The following is a 16738-nucleotide window of genomic DNA, read 5'->3' on the forward strand; positions in this document are numbered from 1 at the left end:
CTTGATCACTCTACACATACGCGCAAGCACAATGACCAATACTACTGAAATCGTGTTGAACGTGGCAGTGAGTGATTCCAGGCGAGGAACTTTGCTAACTATATCAGCTGATCGGTGCAGGCGAAATCGCCATGACCACTCATGTGAGTTGTCGAGTGTCGCGCAGTGAGTATGCAGGGAGCATGGTTGACCATACGGGGTGATTTTTAGCTGCCCACGCTTCTTCTCTGCTCCCATTTGTACAAGACTGTCGCTTTAGTCGATATCTCAAAAGACACTCTGGCTCATTGCGCAGCCAAGTTCCATGTCCCGGCTACCTATACGGATGTGTGAGTCACCCAGGCCTGATAGAGGGCAGAGGGATTTGACTGAGGTGTGCGTTACCAGAGGCGAGATGTTGGCACAAAGTCCAGAAGTGGATGTTGTCTTTATCATGAACGCCAAGTGAGTGAGTTCCTTGCTGATTACGTGATGCAGCAAGCTGATGCCGTGTCGACTAAAGCGAATATCATGTACGTCTGATGGGATGACAAAAGTCTACATCCTGACGAACCTGCGCAGGTCCCACATGCGCTACAATGCTTGAAGGCTGGCAAGCACGTTCTGATCGAAAAACCAATGTCCTTGACCAAAGAAGGAGCCGACCAGATCGAAGCCGCAAGGAAGGCTTCCGGTAAGATAGTATTCGTAGGATACATGAGACGATATGCGCATGCCTTCTTACGGGTGAAAGAGATGATTGGCAATTTACCAAAAGGATCAATCAATTACGGTGAGTCAAGTCCACCTTGAACCCTGTCTGGGTTGTTTGCTGAACTCTTAGACCTGCTTATGGCAGTCAGAGTCAGAGACATTATAGGGTGGAACTCGCAATGGGTCGACCAATGTGCCCACTTTCCGGTCAAGTTTTCAGGTCAGTACTTCTCACTCACCTTTCTTTTTGGCTGTCGGTAGGCTAAAATAGTCCGCAGATTTTCCAGCGCAGGCCAATGAAGAGCGACTCGAATTGAATAGACAGCAGTTTGAGCAAGCTATCGGTGACAAAGCTTCCAGCCCGCTGGACAAGAAGACTTACTTCGTGCTCAATGTGCTGGCGTCGCACGATGTCAGTGCCATGCGTGAACTTCTTGGGATGCCAACGGGAGTTGTCGCAGCCACAAGAAATGCGACAGGTTCGTTTACGCATGTGATTTTCCAATAGTAAGTGACAACGGACTCCCATTGTCCGGGCATGGATCAGCCGCTGACATACAGAATCACAGCCCAGAATTCAAGGTGTATTTGGAAGTGAGTTGGAGTTTGAAGAGATCGTCGTCATTTACTTACTTTATATAGTTCGGAGTGGATCATGTCATGGAGTTTGATGCTCAGATCGAGATTTACGCAGCCGACAGACACATCACTCTACAATACGACAGGTAAGTGCTGTGATGTGATAAATTATCTTTTCTCTCTCGCTCACTCCCTCTATACAGTCCTTACATCAAGGGTCTTCCTATAACTGCTAAAGTAGTGGGCAAAAGGGACAATGGCGATCATTATGAAGAGCTTATCCGACCTTCTTACGAGGATGCATACACTCTTGAGTATAAAGCATTGCATGACGCTATTGTAAAGGGTGAAAAGGTCAAAACTGATGCGCTTGATGGTACGTCTCGTCAATCTCAGTATCAAGATGGCAGCTAATGTTGCATGTAGCCAAGCAAGATCTAGAGATTTTCGACATGATCATGAAAGTTTTAGTGTAGCCGATTCATATATGAGCTTTCATGCATTGTCTTTGTTCATTAGCAAGAGTAAATGGACATCTTTGAGCGTACATATGTTACTTTTTTGCGGACACTGAAGGGTTCCTGAACTCTGGAAGGACATGAGGAAGGGCAAGGGTTGAACGGTCCCTATGTATACAACTGGCGGTTGCTATGAGATTTCACGGGTAATCTCGATGTGCTCGCGAGTGAAAGGTCCAACAAATAAGTAAAGCGAATCACCCTATAAGAAATATCATGACTGCATGTTCGGTAAGGCCATAAGATGACTATTTAGAGATTTCCTCCACGCCGTCTGGCAAGGTGTACCCATTTTGCTGCCTGACCTGGTCGAAGATCTGGGCTCGGGTCAGTACCCAAAGCGCTCGTTCTGACAAGGAATAACCTACCTCAAGAACCATTGCCGTTTCGTCATGAGGCATACGTGAGTTTTGCAGCTCCTCGTCTAATTCGAAGATCGTTAGCGATTTACAAGACTATCCTGACTTTGAGACTCACTCCTGATAGACTTAGCTACGGCGTCTGCCTCAAACATGAGTCCGAAGCCCGGAAGAGGTTTTTCGATCACCTCATTTTCCTGCCATCGGGTGGGTCTAAAGGTAGGCTCCTGGTCGTATCTCTTGATCGTCATCTTTGTGATTCGAGACAGGCCATCGTTGAGCACGATCTCCCTAAATTCATCGGAGTGAGCATTGCTTGACTGCTCCGGGCCTCTCCCAAAGAGCACTTCGATACGTACCCTTGTGTACCGATAATAACGCATCTCTCATCTTTAGGTGAATTGTAAGCGAAGCTCGCCGTCAGCAAGGCAGTGGCTTCTAATTTCGGGAATTCCATAGATATAGTAGTGGAAAGATCGACACCCGTCCTGGCTTTGACCATATTCCCAAACACCTTATCCGGCTTTGATCTGCTGTTATCCGGATGATGGTAAAGTGCAAGCAAAGCACACAAAACGGTATATGGCCCAAGGTCATACATGACACCACCCGCGGTCTCTAAGGCGAAGTTGCGATGCGAGTCGGGGACATCTACGCTTGTTAGCGTATGTCTGAGATGCGAAGATACTTACTGTTATAGAAGGCCATCGAAAAATTCGCCTGAACGTGCTTGATATCCCCGATGACTCGCTTCTCGAAAAGCTGACTCTGCAATTCATACGCAAGGGGAAGGAATCTAGTCCAAACGCCTGGACGCATGAGCTCGACAAGTTTCCAGTAGTCACCCACCTTCCATCAAGAAAAGCTTCTTCTCCACGGCAATACCGGTCAAATCTCTCCATTCTGCTGCGTTGAGACAAGCCGGCTTTTCAACGAGAACATTCTTGCCAGCCAGTAGAGCTGCTTTGGCGTCACTGTAATGTCCGCTATTCAAGGTACCAATGTATATGATGTCCACATCCTGACCCAGCAGCTTCAGCTACCGGGCGTTCAATACTCAAGCTTACCTTGTGATTGAAGACCTCCTCATAAGAGCCAAACGCGGCAGGCTTCGGTAGTCCGGGATTCCGAGCTTGGGCAGTACTTCCTTTCGGACAGAATTCGTCCACGAATATTTGAGCTTTCTTCAGGTCTCTTGATCCGACGGCAACAATAGAGTGAGATATCTCGGTAGAATCTTCCCGTTCAACGCAAAGATCTTTCACAAACATAGAAGAGATCCAACCGCACCCGATAATTCTGGTATACTCGTCAGCGGATGCGATACTCAATGTAGTGATTCAGAGCCTTCTGTACATACCCCCAGGACGCCACGTAGGATGACATGATGCTGGTAGAGTACTGGTAGATGCTTATTGATTTGTCACTTTGACTTCCGCAAAATGATTGATGCATGTTGTCCGAGATGTAACATTTAAAGAGTCATCCCGGAATCTGTGCCATGTAACACACCGGGCCGGTGTTTTAGGGGAGATGTCAGGTAAAGTGAATTGAGAATATCTTGTGACGCAGATATTCCTTCCCCCCATTTTCTCCACCGATCGGTTGTTTTTCCCACATCATATCGGCGCGTCCTCTTTTTCCATCCCGCCTCTATTTGACAGCTTCATCATACACAACGCACATCCATCATGCCTCCTGATACACCGATCCGACCGCGCCAGCTCCAATCGTGAGTGTTTCCCTACGTTCCAAGCACCGAACGTGTCGCTGATAATATGTTCAGCTGTCTCGGATGTCGTGGTATCAAAGTAAGTTTGCAATTTACGGTGTTTGGGCCGTTTGGAGGATATCGCTTATGTCAATACAGGTTCGATGCGTTGGTAATGAGGATCAGAGTGTACAGTGTCAAAGATGCAGTGAATATACCCTCATTGACGCTTGTTATGCTGCCGGCTGACCGAACGCAGAGCGATTAGGCGTGCCTTGTGTCTACTCCAGTCAACGCAGAGGGAGGAAAACCAACGTTGAGTAAGCCTCGTCTTGTTGTATGACTCTCGCTGACCGACTTCAGATGCATCATGCTGATGCAAACCATATCTTCAGGCGGGCCGCCCGCGACTCAACCTCAGTGCAGCCCAATCCAGAAGACAAAATCACTCAGGCTTCAGACATTGTGTACGCGCCATTGGACGCATCAATGGCACCAGTAGAGCCTGCTCCCTCTCACACTACAAATTCCTTAGCTTCAATCTCCCCTTCAGCTGCTCTCCAGAATGTCACTTTCCAGCTTCAGGCAAGCGCCGGCTCAGCTGCTGGGGTATTCACCTCTACACCAGCCTCAGTGACCTCTCTTCCCGCTGCGGCACCTCGATTGGATGTATCTGAGTATCTTGATCCCCCTTTGCCTGCAGCAATGGGCATTTTTGACACTCACGAGGACCACATCAGCATGCCCCCTCCGGACATGATACCTGATGCCCGACAGTTCGATGATCCTAGTGAGTCACTACATATGATAGCTGTAGCTAATCAATAGTCACACTTCGCGTTCTGAGTCCGATTGAGGCGGATAACCTGGTTAATTTGTGAGTTGATTGGTAAATGAGTATCGCTGAAACGCAGATATCACCAATTCCTAGGACCTGTTTTGGCTTTATTGGACCCTCATTGTGAGTAGGCGCCGCTGAACGATTACTCATACCATCAGTACATACTCTAGACTTTCTGAGGGAGACTTCAGCTTGCCTTGTCACTTCGGTGCTGGCAGCGTCTTGCAAATTCTTCCGCAAAGACCTCTATACCAAACTCGTAGAGCATGCGCAGACGCTCACCACTAGAGAGATCAGTGCTGGTACTTGTGACATCGGGACTATACAGTCTTTGTTGATCTTAGTCTGCTGGAAAGAGCCCACTGACCGGTCGGCCTGGATAAAAATTGGGATGGCAATCCGTTTGGGATATCAACACGGGTGGTATATACCACCGAAGCGTGTGTTGCCGATGAAAGACAAAGAAGCGAGGTTGATTCTGGTGAGCATCGCCATCGGAGCTCGGATCAAAGGCTGATTGGTACAACAGAACGCCGAGCGGACGTGGTATAGTGAGTCACAGCTGCAACTTCAGGAAGCTCATTACTGACGCTGTCATGACAACAACAGATTTGATATGTAAGTTGGATGCATGATAGCGAACCAACATTGACTTGAATTTTCAGGTTTCGATCGAAAGTGAGCTCACAGATGGCTTCGACCGAGGTTGACCTCGCGGCTAGATATTCCAGGAGATTCGGGCTTCCTACGGTGATACGTTCACAGGAATTTGGCGATGTAGGTTAGATACATCGCTTCTTCAGCTGATCTCGACTGTAGCCAGAGACATGGGCTCAGGAGCACTTGCACTTAGACACTCCGATGGACATGCATCTAGCATGTAGCATTGAGTGAGTTCAGTGACATTCAGTTCCGAGCTAACCAAAAACAGGATGACGAACATTTACGACAGCTTTGAGCGATACGACAGGAATCATTCGGGCACCGCAGAATTCTGGACAGTGATATTGGCTGACATGACGGCTGAGCATGAACGAAAGAAGACCAAATGGTTTGCGCGGATTGAGGGTAAGTCTTTGTCAGACTGGAATCCTCTGACGATCCTTCAGCCAAACAAGGACTAAGTCAATACTCCGGTATGGCTCTCAAACACTTGATACTCGACGCTACTTTGACGATCAAGCGCAGGGCTTTGGATTGGAATATAGGTGTTGATGGAGGGATCAATGACTGTCTGGCCGCAATCTCTCAGCTTGTTGATCAAGTCGAGGTTCTGAGCAATGCTGGGATGCTCATTTATCTGCATGATGTCACTGCCTGTACACTGTCCGAAGCCACGATGCTAATGTACAAGGTGAGTTACACCAATAACAGCTCGCCGCTGACAACCCTTCAGCTCTTTTGGAAATTGTCGGTACATCAGAAGTCTATGGCGGTCGGACTGATTAGGAGAATGCATAACACGTGTGTGCGAGTATCGACTGGAAACGATAATTCTGCTACTGCGTTTATCGCTCGATTTGCACAAAGAGCTTTGAAAGCTCTCAGCATGGAATCTAGAGCACCATCCCCAACGGCTCAAGATCAACGGCAGCAGGAAAGCGCAGAGGACGGGAATCTTGGCTTTTTGGATGCCCTGGTGAGGTGTCTCGCAAAAGTAGGTCTTTCGCAACTGATGTATTAATCCCTTCCATTAGGACGACTTCATACACACTTCCGAAACCCAGTATGACCTCACTCGAGAGGATGAGCAATTTTGGTGAGTCGACTGAGCTTGTGCATCTCTCAAACATGCACTGATTAGTCACCATAGGATGTCACTGTTTGCCCCGACAGGCACAGAAACGGTACTACCTTGGCCAGGGGAGGTGTGATTGTACTATGGCCACCGTTTCTGTTCAAATCCATATGTCATTGTACTGTATCAATGTTGTATTAAAGGGTGTATCTCCATAAGGTTCGCCCTCAGACAGCTTATGGGACGATACGGACTAGTAACGAGCTTTCGGGCTATCGCAATACATTCAAATATCATACTCAACTATCTGAGAAACAAATGGCCTTTCGGTATATCTTGTCTGCTTCCATGTTACAGCAAGGAGAGACCATTCTCACTTTTTCAAGACGTTCCCTTCGATATGTTCATCGTGTCCCTTGTCATCAGCCTCCAAAATTTCGATCCCTTGCGCGGAAACATCCTTGACCTCTTCAGCGTGGTTTCTACCATCGAAAAGTCGAGATACTTCCTCGATAGTGTATCCCTTGGTCTCCACCAGGAAGAAGTAGGCGAAGATAACCAGGAGGACTTGAATTCCGATGTAAACGAAATAGTATTTCCAAGCTTTCAGAAAGAAGTCAGATGGAGATTTCGCCCAGAATCCAAGGGGAAAAGCTCACCGATGGCAGCAATTGCAACAGGGTTAACATATTGGTTGAAAGCCAAAGAAACGGACTGTGTGGTCACATAGATACTCATACCCTTGGATCTCAAAGAGTATGGGAGAATCTCGGCGACATCTGTCAACCAGACGGAGTGTGTCAGTGGCTGGTTGCACGGCTCACGGAGACCCCTTCCCGACTCACAAAGATTCGCCAATACGGCCCAAGCCATGTTTTGGAAAAGGTAGAATATGAAGAGGAAGGGAATGACAGCAGTTCCAACCGATGACGATCGGTGTTGGGCAAAGGCGCCCTGCATACCACACTCAGCATTTGACCAAACGAGACTCTCAGATTAGCAGAACAGTCACTCACGGACAATCCGGTGACAGCAGAAAAGGCGCAAAGGATTCCGACGGCGCCGGTGAGCCAAAGCGGACGACGACCGATTCTTTCCACAAACTGAGCAATGATCAGGGTGTTGAACAGGTTCCATATGGCAAGACCTCCGTTGATGCCAGCAACCTGAGAAGGCTTGGTGATCCCAATGAGCTTGAGAATCGGTCTGAGATCAAGTTGGTTCCAGCTGAGCGTACAATATGACAGAGATCTCAACCCACGCAATGTAGTAAGATACAAGACCAACACCGTTCAGCTGACTTGATGCAGCAATGACTATCAATACGAACAATCTCTTTCGATTTCCTGGTGTCTTGAAAAAGGCAAGATACCCGTTGTTTCCCTTATTTTCACGGTCGAACTGAAGACCGTTCTTGATTTCGGCCATTTCATGTTGGACGAGCTCATCTTCTATGTCACCGTTCGCGTGCATGTCCGCAATGGTCCGCAGAGCTTGCTCCTCTTTCCCTTTGCTGAATAGCCAACGAGGTGATTCCACCATCAAGCCAAGAGCGATGTAGATACCGATAGCTCCTGTTCCAAAGACTTGAACAATGGTGGGCAAACGCCAAGCCCAAGAAGAATTCCAATTGATCATTCCAAAACAAAGCCAGGCAGCTGTTGTTGACCCAACGTAGAAGAAGGCCAGGTACATCCCACCAGCGACGGCTCGCAATCGCTAAGAGGAACAACCAATGTTAGGAACAGGCACGTGGACAAACATCGAGCTGGTTTAGCCTACCGGATGACACAACTCTTGTATCATTGTAGGTGCTATCGTGGCCTGCATACCCAGACCAGCACCAAGGACCGCTCGACCAGCGATTAACATGCCTCGACCGTTGGCAAAGGTGTTTACGAATGCACCCGCGACTGAGATCACTGATGCGATGAGAAGCGAAGCTCTTCGACCGTAAATATCTCCAATGTAGGACGCGAATACGGGAGTCACAATTTTCGCTGAGAAGGAGTACATTAGTTGCGAGATCGGCTTGAAGGGCTCCAAAGATACGACTTACGAAAGTAAAAGGAGGCTGCGATGATCCCGAGGGCATTACCAGTGGGACGATCGAAGTCTTTTTGCCACCTTGGTACGGTCTGAAGACCATTCAGAAGGGACCCATCGTACTACACCGGCATCCAGCCGTTTAGCAATAGTAGAAACGGAGCATCCGTCACACCAGTGACACTCACACCGAAGGTGAAGATGCACAGATACATCATTAAGATGTGTATCGCCATTCGTCGAAGACCTTTGTCTTTATACCATGTCGCGTTCGTATTATCTAAACTTGGGTCAGCACAATCAGACCGTCGATAGGACACAGTACTTACTCCGCCATGCAGCGTATGCAGGAGTGTTAGGAGCTGCCATGTTGGTCAACTGAGACTTATTAGAGAATTGTGATGCAGTCGAGATTAAGCTCAAACTTCGCAGATGGGTGTAGAAACAGATCAGACGCTCTACCATGGAGCGTTTATAAGGCTTGTCTAAAAGACCGTCCAGGGTAACCCAGAACCGAAACCGGTGTTTTAGACGTCGCCGTGTTGCCCCTCAAAAACAGCTCAACAGAGAATGGAGACCCGAGGGGAGAAGCCTCAGGCACCCCAGTGTTCGCTTTGAAAGCGAATTCGGATATTCTGACTTTACCTGATATATCATATCATAACCTGACTGAAACCCATTTCCCCGAGGCTTATGGGAATTTGTTTGACTGGCATCTTGGCCGACGTTGCATTTAAGTGAGATTACGAAATAACGTTTGACCTCGGTGTTGATAATTAACCGTTCCATCATTTTGGGTCAAGGAACGTCTTTCCAGGGCGAAATGCCATGGCTAACGTAAGACGACCCATATGCAAAGAATCGAGCACATTGGATGAAATTACTATTCATACATGGCAACTTGGAGTCATAGACCAAACATTGTATTATGATGAAATTTCGGGCAGTAACCTCAACAGCCCCGATTTCATTTACATGCTGATCCAAGGGATTTGATACACCATGCTATCTTCGCTGAATTCCAATCTAGCCAGGGTATATCCCATCATCTCGCTCACTGGACTATTGGTCGTTGTCATTGTCGGGATGGAAGGTGCAGAGATTGAGTCCGTTGACTCCATTTCGTGTCGCAGGTGATGTACTTGTTCGAGCAGGATCGTTCTGAAGTTAGGCTTGTCGTTTTCGCTGTCGTCGTGACTGGCGATAACCAGCAGCGTAGAAACGCTGCAATGCGAGTTAGCGAAAGGAGCATGGATTGTCATTGCCACTCACAAGGCCTCTTTCATGTACGCGAATGAGAAATTTCCAGTCTTATCGGCAAACTCATCCAAGAGGGAATCAGGGAATTCTATCTTTCCATTACTGTGCAGCCTGTTCTGCCACCACTTGGCGTAATCTCGACGTTGTGCTTTTGACGGGTCAGGGAAGGTGCTGGGCGAATGAAGGTCAGAACACCTTTACTTCTAAAAGGAAAACCCTCACTATTTCCGGTCAAACCTCGAAGGTCGGCTAGACAAGGCAGGGTCTAGTCGGTCGAAGTGGTTCGTGGTACCGATCTACACTATATAAGCGTGGAACTGTTACAGCGATGACTGAACCTACTAATAAAAGACCATCATTATCCTCCAGACCATCGACCTCGTTCAAGAAGAACGATCTGTTATCATCTGTGATCAAAGAATCTAGATCTTCGAGCACGAGCACACATGGTGCTTCAGCTCTGGCTCGAGCAAAGATGTCGCGAATACCTTGACACAGGACGTCAGCGTGGCCAGACCAGAAACAGATATGGAATACCTTTCTCATCACCTCCCCAAGCTGCACATGGTCATCAGTGTCGATGCCAATGGGTTACTTTGGCCGACTCTTGCTACGACTAGCACTCACAATGAAATGACTTGACGTAAAGACTTGGAACGTTGACCTCCTTCATAAGCGCTTTCAAGCTAATGGTCTTTCCATTTCCAGGCGGCTGAGAGAGTATACATTGTCAAACGTCTGGAATACCCAACAACACAACCCCACACTCACTCCCAGAAAGATAAGTCCCCGTTTCCAAGGCACACCGAGGTCTTTGTAAGTCTTCTCGGATTTGAAGAATGAGCGGTAATCTGATTGCAGAGATTTCTTGAAGCTACCGTCAAGCACCACATCATCCCACGAAGCCTACATAGTGGTCAGCCGCCTGAGCTTGTAATATGGTACACTCACCTTCTGTACTGACTCCCATAAGGCCCTGTCAGGACGCCACAAGCCCTGTTCAAAGACCCATACCACATCTCTGAATGTTGAGCAATGGCTGGCGCAAGCATGGATGAATTGATTGGCGGCAGCTGGTGAATCAGTGATGATATGCCATTGGGTGACTTGTCGAAATGATTCCGCCCACTGTGATCTCGTTGAGATCGACTCAGAATCAAGGGTAGACAGTGACGGTAGAGGAATTCACTCACAGTAGCGAAGATGATCTTGAATTCTCGATCCTGCCATGCAACCGCCCAGCCTCCGAATACTACCTGTTCTGCGATCTTGCCTGTTCCCTCTCTCCTTCGCGCCGGTTTCATAAACACAGTTCTTTTGATGGACTCGACATCATCTAATTCACGGATAACGAGAGATTCAGGAGCACCAGCTGCGAAGCGGAAGATGTCGAAGTAAATGTCGTCAGTAGTGACAATACTGGAATTGGGATACAGTGCAGTGATCTGTGTCTGGAGAAACGTGTCGGTACCAGAGCGGGAAGCAGAGACTAAGCAAACGATGGTCAGCCTGGTGCATGCAAGTCCATCAACTAGTCGTAGTCCACTCACAATGGTCCACAAAGATGTTGAAAGGGTTTGTTGGATGGCTATCTGGACCTGCTTGAGGTTGTGACACCCACGGTGCTTGCTTGTTCCGAAGTACAGAAGACAGCGATGCGTTGGTGCTAGCAAGCAGGGTATGAAATGCGATAAGAGCGATGGTGCAGAACTTCATGATGGCTGGAGATGTAGATGTATTACAACACAATTATGAGTCGGCAGGCTTGACAGATGTGATGCATCACCTCTCAATCGTCTTTGATCCTTCCGCACTTTGACATGAGGCAGAGACGGTGAACGAAACTAGCAGTGAGGTGGATCCATGGATACACAGTACGAGCCAAGACTACGAGGACTAGGTGTGTGAGAAATGCAATAGACGCTAAGTGCAACGTTGTCGTCATCATTCCGCTGTGTGGTAAATTATGATAACCGGTGACAAGCAGTGGCGTGGCATTTTCGACCCATCATTATGATTGAAGAACGTTATCAGGTAGAGGGAGAGCTTGAAAGATCAGACTTCCAAGTCCTCATGCATCCATAGTCCTGATACTGCGCTTCAGGAAGCTTGGATATGCGTACGTTGACTTGCTCTCACACTGATAGAGCTTGATTGCCAGCGCTGACATGATTCATCTTACACGGAGGACGACTTACACTGTTCCTGAGGCGGTTCCATCACCTAGTTGAACTGAACTCAAGTCCAGAGCGCCATTGCCTTTTCTTGCACACACACGGACATGTGCTGAGGAGATAGGATCCGTCATCTGCATAGCAGTGACAGAAGCTCAGCAGTACCGGTAGCTGTCTGAAGATCGGGCAGCAGTGCCTCGGCCGATCGTCTTTCGCTTCAGGTCCGATGCCAAGATCATCCCTGAAGCTAATGGCGTTCAAAGGCCCAGCATTGCAAGATTGTCTTTGTCTCTTATCTGATAAAATCACGGCCGATGCCTGCTCTGTTCTAGCGCTTTGATTGTCAGCTGGCTTTCCTCTGGCGTTCGAAATGTATGTGCCTGAACATGAGTGCAATCATTCCGTCGTGCTCCGTATGCTTATCACCACGTAGACAGGTGCCCTTGGAAACGAGGAAGAAAATCATCGTTTTGGGCACGGCCGAAGAACCTGAAATGTTCCCATGGCAGCTGACAAAGAAGATTGCATGACAGATTGCTTTTCTCGTATAAAGGAGAGACCAGGATATATGCGGATATCGATCTTATCTCTTTCATACAAATACTTGCCTGTCCCTTCCATTGTCATTATGTTGCTCCAAACCCTCTTCGCAGTGGCTACAACCACTGTAGCCTCCGCCATTAGTATCAATCGTCGAGCTGCTATCACAGTAAGTCCATGTGGTCGCTGTCGACCTGTTCTGACTCCCTACGCAGGACTTTGACTCCAGTCCGATCGGGTTTAGCTGGCCTCCAGGTCGTACTTTCAACTCGAGCACTGCAACCAAAGCACCCTGCGGTGGATCACCAGCAGGCGTCCGATCATCTTATCCTCTCAGTGGTGGAGACATATCACTTACCTCCAAAACACTCCTAGATAGCGTCAATATACTATGGACGAATGAGACCGATCCGACGAGATTTCATGCCTTCTCCACCTATACCAACACCCTTTCCGAGCTCGGCGCGGGCCATTATTGTCAAGCAGCACCCGATTTCGCTTCATTCGGGTTGAAAGCAGGAGATGATGTTACTCTCATGATTATGTACAACGTGAGTCTCCCGCATCTCCGGTCAAGACTTGTCGCTGAGTCATCACCCAACCAGCTACAAGATGTTGCCGACAATTACTACTATTGTGCCGACATAAACCTGGTACAAACAGACGGATTCACTCCCTCTGAACAATACATGTGTAGCAACTACACCTCCTCTCTCCAAGAAGCCAGCGAAGAGGACTCGATGAAAGTTGGCTCAACTTCCACCATTAGCTCGGCCGATGCGACCAGCAACCAAGGTAGTCAGACCTCGTCAGCTCAACCCGCTGTCAGCGATTCAGACTCCGCCATTTCTGCGGCAGCGGGTGGTGGGATTGGGGCCGCGGTGACCATCGCCGTCGTCACCCTCGTCGCTGCTCTCGCCTACTTCTTCGGATACGTCAGATTTGGTAAGAGAAAGCCGGTAGTGCTCGGCGACCACGCTTCGGATTCAACGGGAGTGCCTATCAAAGCAGCCCAATTTTGAATTAGTAGACACACATCTATGTTGATAGTACTTAGTATTAATATACAATGGTTTGGTGCGGTGAATAATGCAGATATGAATGATCAATCAGTTATTAGAGTATGATCGACTGAGTAACAAACGATACATGGCGTAGCAAATCATATTCGGTTTTCGCTCTGAACACGGGCAGGGACTCGGGACTCTACAAACACGCACAACGTTCTAATCTCAAAGGGAACCTATCCCGATCAGCTCATTCACGTTTGCCCATTCAACAAGTCCTCGTTCTTAGGAATCCCTTCTTAGATAGCTTCTCGGTGATGATATTCACCACCTTTTAGCGCCTTTTCTGCGTCATCGGATGGTAGACCATGTTCTCGGGATAGACCATCTGATCGGATTCAGTCAGCTTTCGGTTGCAGACTTGCCGTTACACACTCACCTTGAGCCAACTGATTTTCTCGCTCGGTGGCAGAGATTGGCGCGACTTTAGCACCTGGGACAAACCAGTGTGTCTCCCTAAAGTAGGAATCCATTTCTTCAAGCGTACGTCCTTTGGTCTCAGGGAATAGGATATAAAAGGTGAGAGCGTTGGTGAAGCCGCAAACGGTGAAGACGAGGTAGTATTTCCATCCTGTAAAAACTCAGATCAGCGATGCAATTTTTTGGCTAACACTTCCATCTCACCGATGTTAGACCAGGCTTTGGGAGAGACCTGACCAATCATGAAGTTTGAGATCCAAGCAGCCATACAGGTGAGCGCAGTTGCTTTACCTCGAACAGCGGTGTTGAAGATCTCCACGGGGCTAACGGTAAAACGTGCGTCAGTCGGTTCGATTTCTATCAGACAACTAATTCCACTCACTACACCCATGACAACGGTCCAATACACGCAGAGAAAGCAAAGTTGTAGATGAACAAGACGGTAACAAAACCGATACCTTGACCTCGACTGCCGCCACCTTGAGCGAATTGTTTCGCAAGTGCACTTAGATGAGATCAGTTACAACCCTCATAGAATTCAGGACATCACTTACGTAGCAATAGCGAAACACGTTCCAGCTAGCATATTCCCCGCAATCAGTGGGAATCTTCGTCCTACTCTATCGACCAATAAGATACAGGCAAGCTCTCCGAATAAAGCGTTGATGTTGTTCAAAGAGTTGATCAGAAGAGCGGTGTTTTGAGAGAAGCCCACAGACTTGTACACAGTTCTGTGATGATCGTGATCAGTTGCAGATTTGATCGTCTAGACGTGGGCCGGTACTCACGCAGCATAGTACTGGATAGCAGAGACACCTGTCATCTGAACCGAGAACTGGAGGATGATACCGTATAAAACTTTTCGTAAATTGGTACGATCTTTGAAGATCTACACGATGATTCAGTACGACGACATACACTTATGGTCCAAGAGAGCTCACCAGACCCCAAGACTGATCGGTCTGGGCTTCTTCTCCTACTTTGGCTTTCATAGAATGCCATTCCCCAAGAACGAACGCGTCATTTTGATTCCCCCGGGCGTGCAGTCTGGCCAAGGTCCGAAGAGCATCTTCTTCTCGACCCTTGATCATCAACCATCTATCATACAAAGGTTCAGCGGAGGTGTACGCGGGATCAGCTTTGACTCACCTGGGTGATTCGGGTAGCAAGAATGACAACAACAAGAGCGGGACGGCAGGGAGCATTTGGAAACCAAGCTTAGACAGATGTCAGCCGATGACAAACACAACATCATACCAGTGTACATACCGGTAGTCTCCAAGCAATCGGATCATTGGGATGTGTCTGTTGGACACCGTATGCGATCCATCCAGCCACGATAGCTCCGATACCGAGGAAAAATTGGAATGTCGCCGTGAGCATACCTCTTTTGGAAGGGTGGGCTAGAAAAGCGGGTCAGCTGCGTCTCAAAGAGGCGTCGTACGGTCGGGACACATACCAATTTCCGATTGATACACTGTTTCGTTGTTGGTGAGGACCAGGATTGTCAGTATCAACCGAAGCACAAATCATCCATTCACTTACAAGGCGCCAATACACCCTATACCGCACCGTCAGCAGTCGATCACACCTCTCGCAGATCGCACCGACTTACCAGCATTCCGATCCCAAGACCCGCAAAGAATCTGCCAGCGAACATGGTCTCTTTGTTCTGAGCAGCTGTCTGTAATAGACCCCCAAGTATAAAGACACCACCGGCAACACTGACTGTTTAGTGTATCAGCGGATGCTGCTTTCCTACTAAAATAGTTCGGCTGACTCACTAGCCATTCTTCGACTAAACTTGTCAGCGATGAGTGAGGCGGGGATACTACCAACAAAGGCACTGCGGTCTCAATATGTCAGACGATGCCTACGATGTCGATATGGGTGCACCTCGCCTCAACCTACCCGAGCAACATGGAAGAAACGATAAACCCAATATAATCATCGTCGGTCGTATCGATGGTCGTGATGAAATCCGGGGCTACGAGTACATAGGAAATGACACCCAAGTCATACCCATATAGCATAGCACCCATGCTGATAAGCGAAGGCAGTCAGTATATACAGGTACATACCCCATGGCGGTCGTAAACTTACGCTGCAAAGCAAGCACATAGGAACGTATATATCTTCGGTGGTATCGCCATGTTGGATAATCTGATATTCGCGGTATCGTTCTTGGTGTGAGGCAAAATGATCGGAGGGGGATTGGGATGGGACTCCGGCTGGGGGTCCCTATATATCCTCATTCATTCTCATCGAAGATGGGTTATCGTCTGCTTGATCATCGATTGTTTCCGAAGTTTTCGCAACAAATACCGCTTGTTTTTGCTATTCCATCATGTGATGGTTTAGCCGGGATAGGTGTTTTTACCGTAATAAACAGGCACCTGGAGAGTGTTTGTCATGGCTTCCTGCCCTCATCCGCTTCAAAACCTAAAGAAGCCTTCGATGTCATGTCGGCCCGACTTCTTTACCCTCAATGGGTAACCGCCCCGGACCGTGGGACACGATCCACGTGTGGTTCGATCAAAGCGACCACGACGTGTATTGAACAAGGGGCAACGCGGAGGAGAATGTGCCAAATCAAATGCGTTCTTTCCTCTTTCTCACAAGCTAGAGTAGGCCCGTGCGGCTCAATAGCGTCGCAATGTTGGTCCGGAACCCGGCAAGCGGATGCTTCACAAAGTAACCGAAGAGATGTGAGGAAGTTGGAAGCTGGAAATATATGTGATACTATACTTGTTCGTCGATGCTTTGTTATTGATCATTCTGCTCGCCTTTTC

General features: G+C 48.2%; 7 protein-coding genes across 7 annotated transcripts; 3 read left to right on the forward strand and 4 right to left on the reverse strand.

Moving 5' to 3' along the window:
* Positions 1-31: 31 nt before the first annotated feature.
* I302_104651 (uncharacterized protein) lies at positions 32-1748 on the forward strand (the record flags this gene model as incomplete). The annotated part of the gene is made up of 11 exons (XM_065869920.1): positions 32-71; positions 121-143; positions 211-329; positions 388-444; positions 537-772; positions 839-913; positions 972-1200; positions 1263-1287; positions 1336-1418; positions 1476-1648; positions 1699-1748. 11 exons carry the CDS (start codon positions 32-34, stop codon positions 1746-1748), a joined length of 1110 nt encoding a protein of 369 aa, XP_065725992.1.
* Positions 1749-2038: 290 nt separating this feature from the next.
* Positions 2039-3535, reverse strand: I302_104652 (uncharacterized protein; the record flags this gene model as incomplete). Its single annotated transcript, XM_065869921.1, has 7 exons — positions 2039-2107; positions 2159-2214; positions 2268-2440; positions 2509-2800; positions 2999-3170; positions 3217-3448; positions 3510-3535. 7 exons carry the CDS (start codon positions 3533-3535, stop codon positions 2039-2041), a joined length of 1020 nt encoding a protein of 339 aa, XP_065725993.1.
* A 305-nt stretch (positions 3536-3840) lies between these two features.
* I302_104653 (uncharacterized protein) lies at positions 3841-6575 on the forward strand (the record flags this gene model as incomplete). The annotated part of the gene is made up of 15 exons (XM_065869922.1): positions 3841-3881; positions 3936-3960; positions 4020-4068; positions 4120-4180; positions 4256-4650; positions 4860-5182; positions 5231-5252; positions 5311-5319; positions 5381-5478; positions 5521-5591; positions 5672-5769; positions 5820-6055; positions 6098-6340; positions 6399-6460; positions 6515-6575. 15 exons carry the CDS (start codon positions 3841-3843, stop codon positions 6573-6575), a joined length of 1794 nt encoding a protein of 597 aa, XP_065725994.1.
* A 237-nt stretch (positions 6576-6812) lies between these two features.
* I302_104654 (uncharacterized protein) lies at positions 6813-8854 on the reverse strand (the record flags this gene model as incomplete). Its single annotated transcript, XM_019190013.1, has 9 exons — positions 6813-7042; positions 7099-7218; positions 7285-7393; positions 7456-7645; positions 7701-8158; positions 8222-8439; positions 8499-8607; positions 8674-8765; positions 8815-8854. 9 exons carry the CDS (start codon positions 8852-8854, stop codon positions 6813-6815), a joined length of 1566 nt encoding a protein of 521 aa, XP_019049575.1.
* Positions 8855-9456: 602 nt separating this feature from the next.
* I302_104655 (uncharacterized protein) lies at positions 9457-11461 on the reverse strand (the record flags this gene model as incomplete). Its single annotated transcript, XM_065869923.1, has 10 exons — positions 9457-9709; positions 9758-9916; positions 9968-10041; positions 10088-10233; positions 10283-10303; positions 10373-10457; positions 10517-10651; positions 10697-10873; positions 10939-11234; positions 11296-11461. The coding sequence occupies 10 exons, from the start codon at positions 11459-11461 to the stop codon at positions 9457-9459; spliced, it is 1512 nt and encodes a 503-aa protein (XP_065725995.1).
* Positions 11462-12547: 1086 nt separating this feature from the next.
* On the forward strand, positions 12548-13481 carry I302_104656 (uncharacterized protein; the record flags this gene model as incomplete). Its single annotated transcript, XM_019190015.1, has 3 exons — positions 12548-12628; positions 12675-13010; positions 13065-13481. 3 exons carry the CDS (start codon positions 12548-12550, stop codon positions 13479-13481), a joined length of 834 nt encoding a protein of 277 aa, XP_019049577.1.
* A 284-nt stretch (positions 13482-13765) lies between these two features.
* On the reverse strand, positions 13766-16099 carry I302_104657 (uncharacterized protein; the record flags this gene model as incomplete). Its single annotated transcript, XM_019190016.1, has 15 exons — positions 13766-13854; positions 13906-14097; positions 14151-14269; positions 14329-14451; positions 14501-14677; positions 14735-14835; positions 14888-15044; positions 15096-15163; positions 15216-15349; positions 15406-15423; positions 15492-15507; positions 15562-15674; positions 15731-15792; positions 15858-15989; positions 16050-16099. 15 exons carry the CDS (start codon positions 16097-16099, stop codon positions 13766-13768), a joined length of 1551 nt encoding a protein of 516 aa, XP_019049578.1.
* Between the last annotated feature and the right edge of the window lie 639 nt (positions 16100-16738).

The sequence above is a fragment of the Kwoniella bestiolae genome, chromosome 2 (genome assembly GCF_000512585.2).
Source record: "Kwoniella bestiolae CBS 10118 chromosome 2, complete sequence".
NCBI lineage: Eukaryota > Fungi > Basidiomycota > Tremellomycetes > Tremellales > Cryptococcaceae > Kwoniella > Kwoniella bestiolae.